This window comes from Macrosteles quadrilineatus, unplaced genomic scaffold, assembly GCF_028750875.1.
Source record: "Macrosteles quadrilineatus isolate MER2022 unplaced genomic scaffold, UCM_ALF_1.0 Scaffold_4__1_contigs__length_99947679, whole genome shotgun sequence".
NCBI classification, from domain to species: Eukaryota; Metazoa; Arthropoda; class Insecta; order Hemiptera; family Cicadellidae; genus Macrosteles; species Macrosteles quadrilineatus.
Window position 1 is genome coordinate 97,493,480 of NW_026542597.1, and position 21,109 is coordinate 97,514,588.

Genomic DNA, 21,109 nt, shown 5'->3' on the forward strand with positions numbered 1-21,109 from the left:
CAATTTTATCTTAAAATGTGCGCTGCATTTCTAAATCCCGCCAGTTCTGAGGTACTTTCAGTGATACGGTTTTTTTTTGCAAAAAACATAAAACCAATAATACACATTTATTTGTGAAGTTTATGAAAACAACGTAATTAAGTAAAGTTCTGTGCAAAAATGGTGCATTCAGTTTAAAAATGGTCGAACTGACGTCAATGGGTCATGATGAAACCAAGGGCGGACGCCCGAGCATTGTGACTGAAGGATCTGGTTGCTTAAGTTGATGAAAGGTTTGCAAAAAACGCCGATTCACGATAGATAACAGAACTTTTGCTTGATGTGTGATATTTTCAAACAAGCAAAAAACGCCGATTCACGATAGATAACAGAACTTTTGCTTGATGTGTGATATTTTTAGGGATGGTCAAGTCTCGAAATTTCGGGAAATTTTAAATCTCGTTACACGAGACGAGATTTCTTTTTGGCCGAGATTTTTATCGAGACGAGAATAAAAAAAAAAATTAATAACGCCTGCAGAAAGTCAATGCAATACCCGCAATACAGGAGCGTGTTGTAGTTGCGTTTCCTTTGCGAAGGCGTTCTTATTTCAATTATTCTTTAAATGTAAATATTACTTTAATTTTAATTATTTTAATAATATTACTTTAATAACATTTGAGAAGTTTTGTTAAGTGTAAGCAGTGTGAGGAATGTTTTATTACTATAAAAAGTCAAAACAAGTACCTAACTATTTTATAAAAATTAATATTGCTTTTATGATTTATTTTATTTTAGGATAAGTTGAACTCTATCCTAACTGATATCACTATGTTTCCTAATCGTAGGCATTTTTAATAAGTTAGGCGTGATTAATAAAAAAATGTTATGCTGATTTTTTTAAATAAAAGATTGTAAATATTCTTGCCTATTATCATTATTTTTGTATTTAAACAGTCATCTAACAATGTTACAAAATCAGTTAAAAATTTTGAACGTGTATTTCCCGTTGTGTATGAGAAGGGAAATCCCGTCTCGATCTCGTCTCGAAATTTTATGAGAAATAAAAAATCTCGTCTCGTCTCGTCTCGAACTAAAAATCCAATCTCGTCCATCCCTAGATATTTTCAAACAACAATGTCCGTGAAACTGGAGCGAAAACTCTGTTAGGCCTATCTTGAATCAGCGTTTTTCGCTAACCTTTCATAAACTTTAGCGAACAGTTCCAACAGTCACAACGCTCTTGGTTTTGTCATGACTAATTGACATCAGTTCGGCTATTTTTAAACTGAATGTACCATTTTCATACAGAACTTTGCTTCATTACATTGTTTTCGTAAACTTCACAAACTTGGCAATAAATTTCTATTGGTTTTAAGTTTTTTGCAAAAAAAATCGTATCACTGACCGCACAACTGGAGGGATAATTGACACTTTTAGCCGACTACTTGGACTCCAAAAGGTCTTCATATTTTGTTGAGGTGTTTCCGGACCAATTGATTGATAAATAAATAAAAGGTTAAAATACCTGATTGTCGCCTTGTGGTCCAAAGTATTGTCCTAGTGGATTATGTACATTTCATCGCGAGCGCCATCGTCGGATCCGTATGTACATGTAACATAGTTTTTAACTTTTGCTACGCGTGCACGGGCAGGATATGGAGGCGCGCCAGACGTGTGTTGAGACTCGACTGAAGACGGGAGTTGGTCGTGATCTGACCTTTGTCCTGGTGATGTAGGTAGTGAAGCATTGTTTCGGCTATTATTTATTTGTATTAATGTTTCAAAAATAATGTTGGATTGCAGTCCGAGTCTCGACTCACGTCTGGAGCACCTCCATATCCTGCCCGTGCACGCGTAGCAAAAGTTAAAAACTATGTTAGTTAACGGTCGACCGGTTTTTATGTGTGTTTTGTGTTGTGAACTTTTTACGCACCTGTTCAGGGAAGTTTTGTTAATAGTTCTTATACGGATCCGACGATGGCGCTCGCGCCGAAATGTACATAATCCACTAAGACAATACTTTGGACCACAAGGCGACAATCAGGTATTTTAACCTTTTATTTATTTGCCAAAAGGTCTGGCTGACCCCTAATTATAAAGTTTCTGCCTGAAAAACATAGTGGTAGTGAGTTCACAAAAAGGTCCAAAATATTTTTTGTGTAAAAATATGGTTGTGGATTTTTGTAATGGTTTTAAAGAGAATAAATATATTTTTGTTATAAAAATTACAATTATTGTGTTACCCACCTTTTTGAAAAGGACGTGACAGTTAACATGATCAAAAGTCTTAAATAAAAAATATATTAGGGAACAATATTAATTAAAAAAAAATAATAATTATTAACTAATATACTTATTTGGGAAGCAAAACATTTGCAAATACAATCAACAGTGGTCTTTGTTTATTAAAAAGCTTGGAAATACTTGAGATCTAATCAATTGCCATCACTTGCAGCCAAAGTATTGTCTTATCAATACTATTACATAGTTTAAAGATCGACTTGGTCTCGATAGTCAAACCTTTTTGTAAATCAGGCTAAATAAATGGCGTTAACAAATTTTTGCTAAAAGAAAAATGTTAACCATAGGTAAAATGAACTATCAAAATATTTTTTTTACATTTCAGCCAAATCTGTAAATTAATCTAAACACTACTTACAACTGAGAAGTCCAAAGTAGTAAAAATTCTATTCTATGTACAAGTTATTTCACATACACTGGCTAGAAGGAGGTGCGGGGCGTACGGGAGGTGGATGCGTCGTCTGTACTCTTGACATTGAGAGTCTGGCGGGGGCCGGTGGTCCACACGTTGCCCCCGTCGTCTTGCACCGCTGCCTCCACAGTAACTGTATGCTGACCCCCGGCCCCCAGCGCCAGTAGGAACTGAGCTGTAAAGAAATCTCTGTGTGGCGTCACGCTCTGCCACAACACCACACCACCATCTCCCGACTGTAATACAAAATTGTTAATATTCTTCAATACTTAGTGGGAGTAAAAATGTTGCAACGTCGTCTGCAGTTTCAAAACAATATGGTTGTGATTCTTTATGAGCCATTATATTTGAGTTTTTTACAGTGTATTTTAAAAGTGTGTGACTAAACTACAGTTTTAAATTATAGGTAAAGTATCTTTATCCAAGTGAAGTTATAAAATTTCAAAAAGCTTTTAAAATTGTACAGCTAAAAGGACTTATAAAAATACTCACATTTCTCCTAGCCAATAGCACATGTTTTAAACACCAACCAAATATATTGTTGAAAAGGACACTGGGAGCACAATCTTTTAACTTTCATTATTATTTACCAGTTATCAATAATTTTACAACTTGACCACTGTTTTAAAATAAATAAAAATGGCTAATTACAAAGTAAAGAACTTAATCACATCAAGATAAACAGGAAACAACTTACAGACTACTTGACACAAACAGTATTTTCCTGTTTGGATCCCCACCCTACCCCCTGCCCACCTGATACATCTGACCCAAGGCGTATTTGCAGCTGACCAGCTTATCACCAAGCAAGACCTGACCTTTGGAGCAATAACAATATTGGAGCAACAAACCCAGATATTACACCTGTTGAGATCATATTTGTGAAGAATATAATATTTTATCTGTTTACACATTGAAGAGATTCATTATCATTATCATAATCATTCATTCATTATTATCTTGGTTATATATTTTCATACCTGTCATACTTTTATTTTAACCAATGCATGTTTTGTTTACGACTTATATTTTTGTTGTATAGAAAAACATTGTCTTGACTACAAAGATGAAGTTTAAAATTGAGGAATCAAAAAGTGGAAAGGATAATCTCATTTTTAACAATTATAAATATAGACAAAATTATGTGGCGAAAAATGGTGATTTGACATGGCGTTGCCTTGGAAGAAACTGTAATGCAGTTATTAAAACTGACTCAGCTAAGTCAGCAATTATTGCATCTAACATTAAACACTCTGGGCCTCATCCTGTCACTATGAGATCACTGTTATCTCCAAAAACCTCATCTACCCAGGAGTCCCCTGCCCGTATAGTATCTAATGAAAAGAATTTCTTCGAGACATCCACTCCTCAGTTTTTCATTACACCATCTGAGTCCCCCCTGGATATTACTGATAAATCACAAGAATTAGCATCCCCTACAGTTTTGGAATTACAAGGAAAAAACATGCATTTAGTTAAACAAAATGAAACTTTAAAAGAGCAATTAAAATGTGTGCTTGATCACTCCATTGAGTCGGATACTCGTCTGATGAAATACACAAATGAGATTTTTCCCGTCCCAGACTATCTTCCGAAAAAAATTGTACCAGATATGACAGATTTTTCTGTACAGTGTGTACCTGATACATCTGAATATGCAACTTCAACCGATGATCTTGTTTCACATGTGCAAGAGAGTATAAAAAATAGCGAATCGAAGGGAGCCCAAACTGACAGTCTGTTGCTAAATAAAACAATGATTATGACAGAGTTATTAGGCACCAACTGGCTCTCAGATCTGTCTCTCCAACCATACTTCGATATGCTAAGTAATAAATTCCTAATTCCAAACTCATGTATTATAATAAACCCGTTGATAGTGCATGCGGTAAAGAATAGCCAAGACTTTCATACTTTTTTAGATCCTCTAAAAGTTACAGAAAGAAAGATAACTATCATGCCAATAAATGACTCGGAGGAAGTAAGTAGAGAAGGCAGTGGATCACACTGGAGTGTTTTGATCTTCGACAGAGATGAAAATAAATTTTACCATGCAGACTCTCTTGGTAACTACAATCTTCATTCAGCAAAAAAAGTTGCTCAGAGACTGTCAGAGTATGTGGGTGGTAAAGCACCAACAGCTAGCTTTCTGTCATTAAAAAGCCCACAACAGCCTAATAGTTATGATTGTGGTATCTACTGTTGTTGGGTTGTTGAGTCAATAGTAAATGACGTAGTTACTACTGGATTCTTGAACATTAATTCCATTCAGAATAAGAAGCTGACAGAACAGGAAGTAATTCAAAAGCGTGCACAATTAGCATATATTCTTCTTAGCCCCTCAACAGTTAGTGGCAAATTACTTTTTTCTCTAATGATTCAGAAGGACACAAAATTAAATACCTTGGTCATTGAAAAAAGCAACACAGAAATCAAAAATGCTTTGTCGCAAAATAGCTGGACTCAAGTACTAACTAAATCAAAACATCTCAGTTTCGAAACAAACCATAATCCTACTTTACCTATAAAAAACAGATATGATATCCTCCATACACTTGAACAAGAAAATAAAACTCCAATGAACTGTACACAGAAGCCCACTGTCCCTCCTGCTAACATGAAGAGAAGAAGAAATCATGAGAGTACACTAGGAAAGCAAAATACCCTACAATATGTAAATAAAGCACACAACACAAAAACCACGATATCTGAAACTGATATTTGCCCAAATGTCAAGACAACACTTTGTGCAGACAGCCAGGGTAAACATATAGCCTGGAAAATTCAAAAATTCAGTTCTGAAAAAATAAATACTTTTGGCTATGTCAGAGCTAACACCACTCTTCTACAAGTACTCGAGTCAACTACTATTGATAAAGACAACCCTCTGATTATATTAGGGGGCACCAATGATAGTCTGAACGGCACCTTACCAACTTTGTATAAAGAACTAGAAGAAAAATTACAATCAGTCTGCAAACATAGGCCAGTTTTCCTTTGTACAATCCCTATTAGATATGACAAAGCACAAAATGATCCGGACAACTTAGATATACTGCTAATGAATAAATATTTTAGAGAGTTGAGTTACAAAATGGACAATCTCTCTGTAATAGATCTGGATGATTTTCGGCGCTTCCATTTTACAACGCACGGACTGCACCTTAATGGCCGTGGCAAGTCAAAAATTGCGTTCCTCATAATAAATGCCCTAAAAAATTGGTATCACGGAGATAAAAAACTACCAAAGGTTCCTGGAGATCCCACAGCAGAACCACAGCAACCACAGCAGAATGCAACTTCATATTCAGCACCACCTTGTCTACCAAATTCTGACAATGCAGTTTCAATCACTAGTGATCCTACAATTAAACTACTGGAAGCAGACATGACAAATGTTATTAAAGATCATATAAATAATAAGGACATAGTTTTCGCCCATTGCATATCAGCTGATCTTGATCACGACAAAAATATGAGTGCTGGAGTGGCGGTTCCGTTCAAGGAGCTTTTTGGGAAGCCAACAACTGCTGACTACTGCAACTCAAACTTAACGCTACAAAAACATAAAAGTGGAGCTAGTGTATTTGGTTTGGTTACAAAGTCAAAATTCTACGGAAAACCCAGCGACACCAATTATGAGCTCTATAATAAAGCATTTCAGCAGTTGATACAAGAATTTAAAAAACAAAATTTCAAGACCCTCATCTGTTCTCCATTGGGATGCTCAAGGGACCGTGTCTTACCACAACACTTTGCAAAATATATAGTTGAATTCCAAAGCTCCACTGCTGCATCAGTTATTATTGTCATCTCAAAGAAGTACATTTCAAGTAAACAGAAGAACACAAAGCCATATTCTGAGTTTGTAAGGAACCTCACACAGGCCATTGCAACGGAATCATTTCACCATAAAACCAACAAATCATCCGAGACTCAGTCTGTGAACAAAACATCCTCTGCATCATTCCCTCTGAACCCGAAGCAGGCACAACCTCAACCACGGACTGTTACAGAAGGAAGAATATCGACGCAGGACAACCAGCAACAAGACAAGGGTGATCTACTCAACACTACAGCAGACCAGGTGACTCAACTTACTTCCTCGACCTCTGACTCCGCAACACAGTGTAGTGAAAATGCAAATAAGGCCTCTAGTGGTGATGAAAAAAGTGAAGATTTTGTAAATAGTATACTAAGTGGTAGAATAGCTGGTCACAACAACAATTTTTTACAGAATATAAAGCCTCAACTGATAGCTCGATAAACAAAATTCTTAATAACCATCCTAAAATAAATGACATCCCAAGTTGTGATAGAAATGATCTCATGTTGTTACACATTAATATAAGATCAATTCAAAACAAATTAAATGAGCTGCAATATTGTTTGGATATGTTAAACTGCTCCATATTATGTGTTAATGAGCACTGGTTGAAAGATTTTAATGTTGACTTGTCTGTTCCCTTTAATTTTAGGTTAGCAGTTGCTTACTGTAGAGTTAACACAATTAGAGGAGGCACTGCCATATATTTAAAAAAAAGCTTAGATTTGGAATATGAAACAATTGATTTAAGTAAAATTTGTATTGAAACAGTTTTTGAAGCATGTGGAATAATCTTAAAACAGTATAGAACTATAATTATTTCTGTATATAGGATTCCAGCTACTAGTGAAGAAATGTTTATTGATAAGTTTGAATGTATGTTATTGGAACTATCAAAATACAAACACTGTAAAATAATTATCACAGGAGACATAAATTTTGACATTAGAGAAAAGAAAAAAAATGTAAATGAGTTTTTAAATATGTTAAAGTCATTTAATTGTTGTTGTCACAACTCAAAACCGACTAGATATGAAGCATGTCTAGACAATATAATTAGTAACTTAACAAACACAGACTTTACTTTTGATTGTATTAACTTAGGTCTATCTGATCATGATGGATTATGGTTAAAGATGAGTAGTTTTTTCAATAAGAGCAGGAAAGAGGTTAAATTTCGTATATTAATTGACAAAGCTATTAATTCATTTCAAAATGATTTAAATATGGTTGACTGGTCATATGAATTGTATCCCTTTAATAATAATATAAATGCATGTTTTGATTATTTTATTAACAATTTAAAATTAATTTTTGAATCAAACTGTCCCATTGTTACTAAAATAAACAATAAAGACAATATCAAGCAAGCATCTCAACATAGCTCTAAGTGGTACACTGATCGCCTCCAAAGGATAAGAATAATGCTTTTAATATATAAGGACAAGTCTCACTTGAGTGAACAAAATAGATTAAATTATTTAAGACTGAGAAAAATTTATAGACATGAAATAAAATTGTCTAAGCGCAAGGTTAATGATGAGTACATTGCAAATTCAAAAAATAAAGTTAGGGCTGCTTGGAATGTAATAAAGAATGAAATCAATGATTCTAAGATGGAAAATTCTGTTCCAGTTGATATAAATGTTTTAAATTATAGTTTTGTAAATTCTGCTTGTTTACCACTGAATAATAACAGTTCACTTAACAGACAAAGTGCAAGGGACCCTATTGCTCTACTCTCAGCTTCAAGAAAGGTTGATACTAAATTCCAATGGTCACCAATCTCCCAATTAAATATTATAGAGTCCATTAATAGACTAAGTAGTTCTAAGGCTGAAGACTATTATGGCTTCTCCAATTATGTAATCAAAAAGATAGGCCCTCTTTTGATATATCCACTTACCATTCTATATAATATGATGATTGAACAAGAAATTTTTCCAGAATGTCTTAAAATATTAGTTACAATACCAATCTTCAAAAAAGGGGAAAAAACTGATCCAAATAATTACAGACCGATATCTCTAATCCCAATTCTTTCTAAAATATTAGAACACTGTCTACACCAACAAATTTATTCATATTTTGAAAAAAATAACTTGTTCTGTGATAGTCAGTTTGGTTTTAGATCAAATTTGTCCACAATCAAGGCCTTGGAAAATATAATCACAGATATTTTTAACGGTTGTGATGGTAAAATTAATATGTCTGCAACATTAATTGATTTGGCTAAAGCTTTTGACTCCGTCTCTCATGAAATTCTAATTAAAAAATTGGCTTTTTACGGAGTAGTTGAAAAATCATTAAATCTGTTAAGCTCATATTTAGTGAACCGTTTCCAGCTGGTGCAGGTAAATAATTCAAGATCTAATATGTTAAAAATCAAAATTGGCATACCTCAAGGATCAGTCCTTGGGCCTCTACTTTTTATTGTTTTTATTAATGATTTGCCTTGTTTTGTTCCCTGTAAAACCACTCTTTATGCTGATGATACTACATTCCTCACAAGTGGTCAAAATCTGAACAAAGCACTTGAAGAACGGGATGGGGTGTTAAAGTTGGCTGAAGAGTGGTTTCGGGGAAATGAATTAAGGATTAACAACTCAAAAACAGAAGAAATTCATTTTAACCTTAGAATAAATTCTAATGACAATAAATCAGTAAAATTGCTAGGAATCCATATTGATCAGAAGCTGAATTGGATTGAGCATACAAACTTTTTATGTAGTAAATTGGCTAGAACTGTATTTTTATTTAACAAATTAAAGAACAATGTAAGTGAACAAATTATTCTAAATTGTTACTACGCATTTTTCCATTCTCACCTACAATATGGTGTTCTCTTATGGGGTAACTCTGTAGGAGCCAAAACCGTTTTCAAATGGCAAAGGAAAGCAGTCAGGTTCATTAGAGGAACAATGCCCAGGGAAGATTGCAAAGCAGATTTTAAGGCCCTAAATATCCTAACCCTTCCATCTTTATACATTTTAAATTGCTTATTATACGTAAAAGAGAATATAGACCAGTATAGCATCCGATCTGACATACATAAACATTACACAAGAAATAGCCATCATCTCAACTTACCAATTACAAGACTTACACTTACACACAATAGCTACAAATATCTTAGTATACAATTTTTTAATAAATTGCCCCCTTCTGCAGTAACGATTCCAATAAAAAAATTCAAAACAGTCCTTGATTCATGGTTAAAATTAAAATGTTTTTACTCTGTAGATAAGTTCTTGTCCTTGGAGGTTTTAGATATAAGTTTTAAATAATTTATTTAAGATCAAGCTTCCTGTTATTTATTATGACTATGTTTAATGCTTTAATGATAAGATGCTATTTGACAATGTCAATTGCTTTTGTAGAGCTGAAAGACAATAAAAAGTAGGGATGGACGGGATTGAATTTTTAGTTCGGGACGGGACGGGACGGGATTTTTATTTCCTTCCCGATTTTCGGGACGGGACGGGACGGGATTTTTTTCTGTGCATAAAAAGAAAGTACTGTATTGCAGTTACCAAAAAAGACATACGAAATCAATTTTTACCATTGTGGCACTGATCTATAAAAACCAAAAAATGGGTAACAATTTACAGGTACCGGTACCTATAGAAACTTGTGACTCGCGGGTCACGAGGTGATTGTCTGTATGACTCACGGTCATGGCGCGATCGTCGTCATGACTCGCGGTCACGGCGCGATTGTCGGTATGACTTCGCGGTCACGGGGTTATCGTCGGTATGACTCCACGGTCACGGCGCGATCATCGTCATGACTCGCGGTCACGACGCGATCGTCGGTATGACTCGCGGTCACGGCGCGATCGTCAGCATGACTCGCTGTCACGGGGTTATCGTCGGTATGACTCCACGGTCACGGCGCGATCGTCGTCATGACTCGCGGTCACAACGCGATCGTCGGTATGACTCGCGGTCACGGCGCGATCGTCGGTAGGACTCCGCGGTCACGGCGCGATCGTCGGTAGGACTCCGTGGTCACGGCGCGATCGTCGGTATGACTCGCGGTCACGGTGCGATCGTCGGTAGGACTCCGCGGTCACGGCGCGATCGTCGGTATGACTCGCGGTCACGGCGCGGTCGTCGGTAGGACTCCGCGGTCACGGCGTAATCGTCGAAATGACTTCGTCTCCTGCGTTCGCGGACCTATCGCTCGCAATAACGGCGTTATCGGCACTCGCGAAGCGGAAAAATCGCCGACGATCGGACCAAATCCCGTCCCGAAAAATTCCCGAGTCAAATGTAATCCCGTCCCGATAATCGGGAATATTTTTTTCCCGAAAAATTCCCGAAACTTCGGGACCCGTCCATCCCTAATAAAAAGATTTGATTTGATTTGATTTGCATTTTTATCTTTATTTGTAGACTTTTGCAACCAGGTGTAATTAAAATCCATAGTGTTTTTTTTTGCGTAAACCATGTCATTGTAAGTTGTAGATTGCTGCTAGAAGTTTCACCACTCAATTTCAGTGCATTTTCTGAGGTTAGACCCAGTCTTAGCCTAGCACTGAGGGCAAAACAACTGGCAGCAGCCACTGACCAAAAAATAGACGTTGAAAACCACTATGAACTTAAATAGCGGTATCCGAATATGTTAGAAAGCTGCAGTATTCCTTCAATGAAATCATTTTTTGAAATTATCTATGTGTCCTTGGTAAAGATGGTCATTAAAAAAACATTTGTTTTGGAATAAATAATTTGAACATCTTTACTTGAATGACTCGCTCTCAAAGTCAGTATGGCAAAACTACCAGTAATAGTAATTAGTAAATACATAGAGTTAGTACCAAGGATTAAGAATCCCTATTGATTTTTGCCCCGCCGCCCCCGCCTGTTACTCATGGCCTTCAACTCAGCGTTTCTCTATGAGGCAACCACTAACCAACATTGATGTGTATATTCTTTTCCTTTGTATTGAATATAAATCACTTACAGAGTAACAATTGAATCTTCCGAACACATTTAAGTCACTAAAGCGTATCATTTTTACCCTGTAAGCTAAAAATAAACACCGTTGAAGTTTTTCAAGCCCATCACAATTATTAACGCTATAAACAGCAACAAATGTTTTCTCACCTTAGTGTCAGTAGACGTGGCTTGTGGGCGAGAGGTAAGCTGTGAACTGAGCGTCAATAGAACACCTTTGACGGAGCGGAAATGCCCAGGTCTGGAGCCATGTTGTATCACTCCTTCCACCTTGACAGCCAGCTGGGACCCTGCGGCTACGCTCAGATACTCTCCGTTCACTCTGGGCTGCGGAGTGACTGCCAGCTGTAACAGGTGTCATGGTAGAGTGTAGACATACATAGGCTGGATATAGAGCTAGAGAAGGCTACAGGGCTAGCTAGATATAGAACTGGTGTAGACTATATATATAACCGCATAAGTTTTGTGAACCAAGTATAGTCCTCCAGTCTTCTCTAGCTCTATCCTGTATATATATAGCCTGCCATAGTTAATCTTATACGTGTAACCTGCCTGTGAACTTAGAGCAGATTACACATAAAATAGCATGCCATATATATATATATATATATATATATGGCAGGCTATGTATATATATACATACAGGCTAGAGCTAGAGGAGACTGGAGGACTATACTCGGCTTACAAAATGTAGACGGTTTTGAGGAAAGAAATCTACCCCCTCCACTTGACCCTTCCCTTTAAAATAATAGCTTAACAAGCTGATTAAGCAACATACAGACATACGACATACTGACTCATATTGATTAAGCACCAAAAAGTAGTGGGGAAACTTCCCTCAAACTGCCTAAATATTGTGCAAAGAGTATAGTATAGTTTTTTAGTACAAAAATCTTAAAAAAGTTTTATGTTCTTGTTTTGCATAAATTACTCACCAAGAATACTATTAATAACCTAACCCTACACTCGGTTCACAATATTTAGGCGGTTTCAGGGGAAGAAATCTATCCCTTCCACTTGACCCAGCATTAAAATAATAATGCTCAACGGGTGATTAAGCAACATATATTAAATACAAAAAAGTGGTGGGGGAACTACCCCTTTAACAGCCTAAATATTGTGAACAGAGTTTTTCAGTACAATAATCTTAAAAGGATTAAAATTCTTGTTCTACAGTAGACTCCCTCTAATCCGGTTTAACCGGACTACACTCGGCGGAAATGACATCTCTTTAACCGGACAATTGTTATCAGCACATTGGTTTAACCGGACTAGATCGGCAGGAAGTGGGTGGTACTGGAACGACTGTTCTCGTGGGAAAGATTTGAGACCAGTGATCACGTGTCTAAATACAATGCTCTCCTAGATTTAAGTCAAATATCACAGTAAACAGCCCGTTTTAACGAGTTTTTGGGGACATCGGTTTAACCGGAAAACCCGTTAACCGGACTGGCCTCGGTCCCGAGGAGTTCGGATAAGAGGGAGTCTACTGTATATAAATTACTCACTGAGAATACATAATTAATAATCTAAGTAATAATTCATATTTTTGGCCAGCTGTAAGCAACAGACTAAACTTTCTACACATAATTGACTATTTATTAGAATAAGTTGATACCTTAACACTTGTAGACTGCAGAACTTGGAAGAAGAAGCGAGGAAGACACAAAGATCCTTCCAAGATGACCTCCACCTGCTTCATGAGACATTCCAAGTGCTGCGGCAGAAATAAACCAGAGTTAAGAATTTTACAACTCTCAATGCAAGAACATGATTAACCACAACAAATGATGCATGAGAACCGGGGACAAAAGAGGAGTTACTTTAAATGATTAAGCATATCTTTTTCACCACACTAGAGTCCATATGATGGAACCTGTGTCCTGAACCTCCCTCCGTCTACTTGGCTGGCCAATGCTCTAAGGCGCGGGACATGCAAAGGCAGACGAAGGGCCCGGAGACAGGTTCCATCATACACACTATAGGAAGTTTCAACCAATGTCTGGACTGGACAGCAAAGAGGTTATATTTTTTTCCTTTATTAGTAAAGGTTTTTGTATCAATTTTGTGTCGGATTTATTATGATCTGTGTTGCTATTTTTTTCAATCAGTAATGTTGTCTTACAAAAGGTCCATATATAATCAGTAATAACAAAACTAAGCTTGCGACCATCATGATGAAAACTAAAGAAATCATTTCATCATTGCACTCGCACTGCGTTGAAGATTACGATACGAATAGCTGTGTTAGAAAGACATCGCGATAGGTGGTAGTCTAGCCATATGAATTATTTTATTTAAAAAATCCGCCCTTGAAAAAAAAAAAAAAACGTATCTGTATTTGGATTCGAAGATCCGGATCCGATTTTTTCAAGATCCCCATCACTACTATTCATTGATTATTCAACAAAAAAAAAAAAAAAACAGATCAGTATAATAACAGAACCACAAAATTTGTATAATTGATTAGCAACTGTAACCAAATCTAAGTAAATATAATATTGGTGCCTATAGTTGTCCACAAATAGGGTATCAATACTTTTGATGGTGAAAAAGCACCTATAACCAGGGAGAACTACTCACTCTTGACTTGATTTCTCACTTGATTTGAGCTTTCAAAACCCCTTTTGTGGCCCGGATGCAAACTAAATAAATAATGAACCATTATTTTACCAGTATACTTACCAAATGTGTGATAGGCTTGATGGACTTGTCTATTGACCGTGCTGTGAGAGCAGCTCGTTGGCAACACTGAACCATCAGCTGTGTCTCCAGGCAGCTCTTCTGCAGACTGCATGCAAAAAACACTGACATCAGTTGCTTTATAAAAACCATTCTATACAAGCAATTATCACACAACAATGGCATGTAAGAGTAAGTAAGCCTAGGTTTAATTGCTACTATCTAGAGGAATTATTTATGGGAGGGACGATGGGACACAACTGTGTATTTTAACCCAGAGGCAGTAGAACTACAATCATCCACATACATTCACACAAAGCCTCTCAATATTGAAAAAGAGGCCAGTGGCGACGAAACATTCAGTGTTTCTTTTTTATTACCTCAGTGAAGTGGGTTGTCTAAGATTTTTAGCTAGATAAGCCTGTTTATCACGTCCTTGTCTAATAACTCTCAGGCAATAAGCCCTTCCAATTTAACATATCAATCAAAATATTTACAATGTATGTTAGATATTATTCTCACCTGGCATCAAGAGCGGGTTCGTCGCCCTGGTGGTTGGTCACTGCGACACACTCTATATTGTGGGCCATAAGAGCACACATGTGCTGCAGTCTGTTGTACACAGTCAAGGAGTCAAACATACACATTACACGGTGACAGTGTTGTTGCTAATTACCTGATTGCAACTTAGGCTATCAGCGACTGTTTATGATTGCAACTTAGGCTATCAGCGACTGTTTATGATTGCAACTTTTATGTGTCACAAGTCATTCTGCGGGCAAAATATTGAGATGTGTACCACATAATAAGGTGTCTACTGGTCATGATTGCAGGAGAATGTTAATCATATTAAGGGTGATTGTCACTATTCTGCTACCATAATTGGTCTATATATACAGCAAAGCAAGGAGTGAGCCAGTACAGTTCAAAGGTGAACTGTACTGATAAATTTTAGTGGCAGTGACCAGGATCCGAACCCACGACATCGCTGCCTAGGGCCCGAAGTCCGCGACGCTACCAAAATATTAACTCACTAAACTCATCCTACACTCACCCCCATTCATACTTGGCTTAAAATACCTACTTTGTATGGTCGCCATTTCATCGAAAAGTATTAAAAAGTATATTTTTACGATTCCAGTTATTATGGTTTTCAATATCATTACTATTGCAGTTATTATGGTTTTCAATATCACCATGATCGTAGGTAATCATAGTCTATGGCATTAGGTCGAAGCTTTACAGTGTCACCATAATCAGTGGCGGTGGTCACATATTGTCATCAAAGGAGATAGTTTACAATATTGCTTCAACTGAAAGAAAAAATCATAATGTGTCTTAAAGACCATATTTTAACTTTTATTTCGTTTTTTTTTTATTTTAGGGGAAATGTGTGCTCTCCCATTTATGTTTAAACCCATTACTCCCATCCATCCTTACATGTTTTACACCTGATGAACAAAAAATATGAAGACCGTTCCTTAAATTTTCTCTAAAAACATTGTAGAGATTGTAGAGATAATGAAAAGGATACATTTGAATATTGTTCAATGAGCTGATGTCGGCGTCAAACGCTGATTGGTAAAGTTTCCAATAAAGTTCCCCACAAGTCTGAAATTCCTTGATACACTTCCGTAACTGCAACCAATGAAAAACAATAAATAAAATCAAATATAAACGTTAGCTCATTCATGGATGTTCCTTTTGAATAAAAATGACTACAGAGTCTATACTAATGTATCCAAAAGTCTACAACCTCTCGCTAATTTTGGTCCTACAAATATTTCATTTAAAGCTTTGTACATTAAAAATCAAACATACTCGGTTAGTGATGTTGCCGAAGCGCTGCAGATCGTCTCGTGTGGTCTGCACTATAGTGGCGGAGATGGCAGGTGGAGGAGCCGTGCAGAAGCTCTTGCAGGTGGCCACCAGCTGGGACAAACACTGCAGCATCTCACAACGCAGGCGCAGGTACTCTGTCTGGAACACCAGGGACTGTCCCGGCGTACTGGCCGCCTGCAGATGTAACAATACCAGGTTATTTTGGGGATTACTGCGGACATTTACTATCACGATTGTCAATACTGAATCTTATTTCAAGATTGTGAATCCAATACTGTCCTAGGCTAGAAAGTATTTAAAACAAAACAATTAGAACTCAAACTCAGCCAAAGATGAAAAATAAAATAACAAAAGAAAACTCACACAGAGAACTTTACTTGAGACTACTACCACTGAGCCAGGGTCTTGCTTGAACCACCAGACGGTTGCTTGTGCAGATCGGTCTGTTGTGTTCGCCTAGCATCTAAATTTGAACCTACTATTGTTTTATCCCAGTATTTTTTCTGCTTTAGACTACTATTACAGCTCTCTGTTTTATTTTGTGATTTTTTTTAGTTTTGGCTGGGTTTGATGACGTTTTGAGGGAATTCAAAAAATCAACTTCAACAAGCTTTATCAAGGTTGTCCCTCAAAGCCTCTTAAATACTATTGAGTTGGGATCCCTATAAATCTTACATTTTATTAAATTTTCAAAAATGTAAGGAGCTTACTGATAGAAAACAGTCAAGAAGGTAATATCCCCGTTGCCTACTGTTGTAGAGTATTTATCTCAAATGGTGAATTCATAACTAATTGTTACAATCTGTGTGATTCAAAATTTGCACAACTATGTCAATCAGAAGCTTGGAATTGGAAGTTCAGACAACAACAAAACAGATTTCACATTTTTTCAGTAAAAAAACAATATTTCAGCTGAGTATCACCTTGATGGCAGCCAGAGCCTTGTAGTAGTGAGTGGTAGCAGCTCCGAGGCGGTCCAACACCGCAGACGCTCCTCGTAGACTGGCCTCGCCAGCGCTCACCTCCTCCAGCGTCAACAACCAGAAGTGAAAGTTCTCTGAGGATACGTGCTCGTGAAGCTGGCTCACGATGCGAGCACACACACCGAAGTGGCCATACCTGCACATGTGGTTTTAAGAAATCTCTGGTTGAAGGAATCTCAATAGTAAAACACATATAATAGACTTAAACTCATGCCAAAACTGGTGTTGATTAAGCCAAATACCGACGAGTGACCACTAGGTGAAGATAGGTTAGGTTAGTTTTATTTGACCAAGAATCAGTTAGTTACCTGGCTGCTGATCGAGCTATCCTATAATTGGCCCAGAGGTTGGTACTCTGTACGACAGACTCTATGGTGGACTGGTCACCTAGTGTAAGCCACCGGTCAGCTGAGACACATTGGAACACTAGAGTACACAGCATCACCTACAACAAGCACACTATGAGGAACACTGCTGTGGAATCAGTAGATGTGTTGAATATTCTGAAAAATTACAAACAATATTTTTAGCTTTTATCAATAGTTTCTTAACTGATTCTGAACACTGAGGCCTTAACATTAAACCCTTAGATCCATTGATATTTCAGTATTTCAATTACTGTATGACTGTTTATTTTTCCTCCTCATCACATAAGACACTTCAGACACTTAAGTCTGAATTAAAAAGTTTTCCGTCGACACTCACAATAAGGACAAGCAAAAAGGAGCGAAATTCCTGATCTGAGTTGCAAATCTTAGGCTGGATTTTCCTATGTGCAAAAGCGAAGAACAAAGCTCTCTTCGTCTTAAGTAATTTAATGGCAGGTAATGTTTCCTAGTAGCAGAGTGGGCAAAATCGCTACTCTAGCACTCCACTCTTGCTATTCCTGTCTAAGAAAACCCAGCTATGAATCTTACAATTCTGTCAATTTCCACTTATTTCAACATCCACTGATTTCAGATGTCTACTGTTGATTTTACAAGGGTCTCTCTACCACAGACAACTCCAAATCTAATCGAGAGCCCCCATTGATCAGATTTAATTGTCTATCATATTATCAACCGGACAACCAAAAACCCAACTGTAGTAATTCGTTCTAAACTTAACTATGAGGAATATGTTACACCTGTTTTTGTTGGCTTAACATAAACAATCATGAAAATTATCCTTAGATGATCCGTAAGGATTATAATGCTACCGGGGAGGATGTTTAATCTGCACTACTTTACTTACCTTGGTATGAGTATTGTCTTGAGCAGAGTTTTCGTTACTACTCAGCTGGTTTAGTTTCTTGAGGAAATACTTAAGGAAAGCCTCGGTCGAGTGTTGCTGCATTCCTCCGATCGCTCCCAAAGCTTCACACAGCAGAGCGGAACACCAATCTGAAACATTTGAACAATACTTCATTGCGGTGGATAGAGGTGTTATAGCAAACAAATAGTAAAGAAAACAATTTTGAGACCTGAAATCTCAGATGATAAAGAGGCACGAACTAAACAAGATTATGATGTTTTTGGCAAAAATGGCTTTAGGCCTGGGTTAAAAAAAGTATTTTGTAATGAATTGGTTTAACAGCAGGCTTACCTTACTGACTAAAATGATAGAAATTTACAAATAAAATGTAGAACGAAAAAGTTGTGGAGCTACTAGCTTTTTTTTCTGTAAGAGAGTCTTTGTTCTTGTAGTTCAATGAAAATTCAGTGTTTACGTGTTATTAGTACATTTTTTATCATTTTTTGTCAGTCAGTAAGTCTGCTGCTAAACCTATTTATCACTTTACAAGATAAGTATACAAACCCAGCAAAAGCTGGAAAACCACATAAGCAAACCACACAAGGAAATTTATAGCAGTAAAAAAAAAACTAAAAATTCAGAAAGTAACAACATATTTAGTACTCAAACAAAACTGAGCTACCATATTGTGCTTGCCCCCATACACTTTGTTTGCTTTTTTGTATTTGAATTTCTTTTGCAAAATCATCACTCAAAAAAGTACAAAATCAGTACAAATGTCTTACGTAATACTTTGGTTTATCACCTGTGTAATTCCTAACAATTCCTAAAACAAATCAAGAAGTAAATATCACAAAGAAAAGCACAACTCAGTCACAAACACCAAATAGTTCCATCCTCACCAGCAGTGTCCTCCACTAGACACGTCGCTATCAGCTGTACAAAGCGAGGACACAGGTTCTTCTGTACGTTGCACAGGTTGACGATGCAGCGCAGCACGGACCTCATGGCCGCCGCCTCAGTGCCTGTACACGCCAGCAGCAGGAACAGCGACTCTACTGCGTCCAGTCTCTCATCCAGCCCAGCACTGGCCAACTCCTCCGTGAAACTGAGCAAAGCATCATGTTTGTAAAAAGTGTATAGAATGTTTATGAGTGTGGTATATAAGAATCCGATCATAAGACAAGAAACCTTTGAGAGAAAAACGTGGTTCTTAAAATCCCTTTTTATTATTACACACTCATTTTTGCCAATTGTTTGTCTTTTATTTGTTTTTTTGACAGAGATCGATCAATAATGACTTCCAAAATATTCCACCGATAAACTTGACTAACACAGGGCTTATGTTATAGGTAAGGTCATGCACAATAACAATAATGCATTATAAGCTGTTATTTACATGCCTAACCCCAGAGTCTAACCCCTCCCTTTATCAAGGATATGATTTTTAATAATACCAGTACCAGGTAGGCCTATAATCATTTGTAATGTTTACAAGAAATAATTCGAATAATTTATCAAAGTTGTCTAGTTGAAACAATTGAGTTATTAACAAATGTTATTTTCCTAAAGACTTACCAATAACAAAGCACTTGTGTCAGGATTTTTATAGACTTGGTGGCGATGACAACATTGCTGGAGTAACTTGTATCTTGACAAAGCTCCATTAGTTCTGAATCTGGAAAAAATAAATTTACATCTTAAGATTATGATTAGGCTAAATTACAAATTCAGAAAATATTTCTGTTTTTAGCTAGATATTTTTTGGACAGGAATCTTGGGATAACAGAGGTTGTCTGTGATCAGAGGTGACAGAAGTTGTCATTACTATTGGAAATTCACAATGTTACAATGTTACTCGCTAATTTGGTGGATGATCACAATTTTGATGTAATGGCTGGGGATTCTGGAATCCTCATTGAATCCACGATCGGCAAGTATCAAGAATCAACCATTCCTCATTTACCACTGGTATTGAACATTTTTAGAAATTGCAAATACTGGTTTTACAATGGTTGAAAAATTCATGGCTATTTCACCATGTTTTTGGCTTTCTCGGTTGAGTACCCATCTAAAGAAATTAGTGGCAAATCTGGAGCTGAGAAATAACAGAAAGACAAGTTTTAGACAATTTTAAATATCACCTGAGTTTTTTTTGGGTGCAAGGTAATTAAGTAATTGCACAACTAAAATCCTAGTCAGATAAGAACTTACCAGACCTAGCGTGTGCATTGCACACTGCAGCCGAGCGAGTGAGCACTATGAGGACATCGAGCGCACAACTGACGAGTGCAGGGTGTGGTCCTCGAGCGACATTGACCAGACTAGCCACACTAGTGTCAGGCCATAGGTGAGCTCCTTGCTGAGCTACTTGGTGTAGACATTGCAACACACACAGCTGCACCTCACGACGAGGGTCGTTCACCAGGTAATCCAGCAACAGCTCCACCTACAATAGCCATGTTGAAATAATCAGATTGGTGACATTGACCAGACTGGCCACACTAGTGTCAGGCCACAGATGAGCTCCTTGCTGAGCTACTTGGTGTAGACATTGCAACACACACAGCTGCACCTCACGACGAGGGTCGTTCACCAGGTAATCCAGTAACAGCTCCACCTACAATAGCCATGTTGAAATAATCAGATTGGTGACATTGGTCAGACTGGCCACACTAGTGTCAGGCCACAGATGAGCTCCTTGCTGAGCTACTTGGTGTAGACATTGCAACACACACAGCTGCACCTCACGACGAGGGTCGTTCACCAGGTAATCCAGCAACAGCTCCACCTACAATAGCCATGTTGAAATAATCAGATTGGTGACATTGACCAGACTGGCCACACTAGTGTCAGGCCACAGATGAGCTCCTTGCTGAGCTACTTGGTG

The 21,109-nt window shown here is 37.3% G+C and overlaps 1 protein-coding gene across 1 annotated transcript in view; it reads right to left on the reverse strand.

Annotated features, from left to right (window-relative positions):
- Positions 1-2,338: 2,338 nt before the first annotated feature.
- Positions 2,339-21,109, reverse strand: part of LOC128991627 (integrator complex subunit 7-like) — a 33,333-nt gene continuing 14,562 nt past the window's right edge. The window contains exons 7-19 of the mRNA XM_054414679.1: positions 20,434-20,668; positions 19,798-19,897; positions 19,122-19,327; positions 18,220-18,368; positions 17,295-17,431; positions 16,927-17,122; positions 15,983-16,177; positions 15,696-15,799; positions 14,684-14,773; positions 14,165-14,270; positions 13,098-13,196; positions 11,630-11,824; positions 2,339-2,931 (exon numbers count right to left, since the gene is read on the reverse strand). Of these exons, the coding sequence (XP_054270654.1) occupies positions 2,704-2,931; positions 11,630-11,824; positions 13,098-13,196; positions 14,165-14,270; positions 14,684-14,773; positions 15,696-15,799; positions 15,983-16,177; positions 16,927-17,122; positions 17,295-17,431; positions 18,220-18,368; positions 19,122-19,327; positions 19,798-19,897; positions 20,434-20,668 (2,040 nt within the window). The 3' untranslated portion in view covers positions 2,339-2,703. The remainder of the gene's footprint in view (positions 2,932-11,629; positions 11,825-13,097; positions 13,197-14,164; positions 14,271-14,683; positions 14,774-15,695; positions 15,800-15,982; positions 16,178-16,926; positions 17,123-17,294; positions 17,432-18,219; positions 18,369-19,121; positions 19,328-19,797; positions 19,898-20,433; positions 20,669-21,109) is intronic.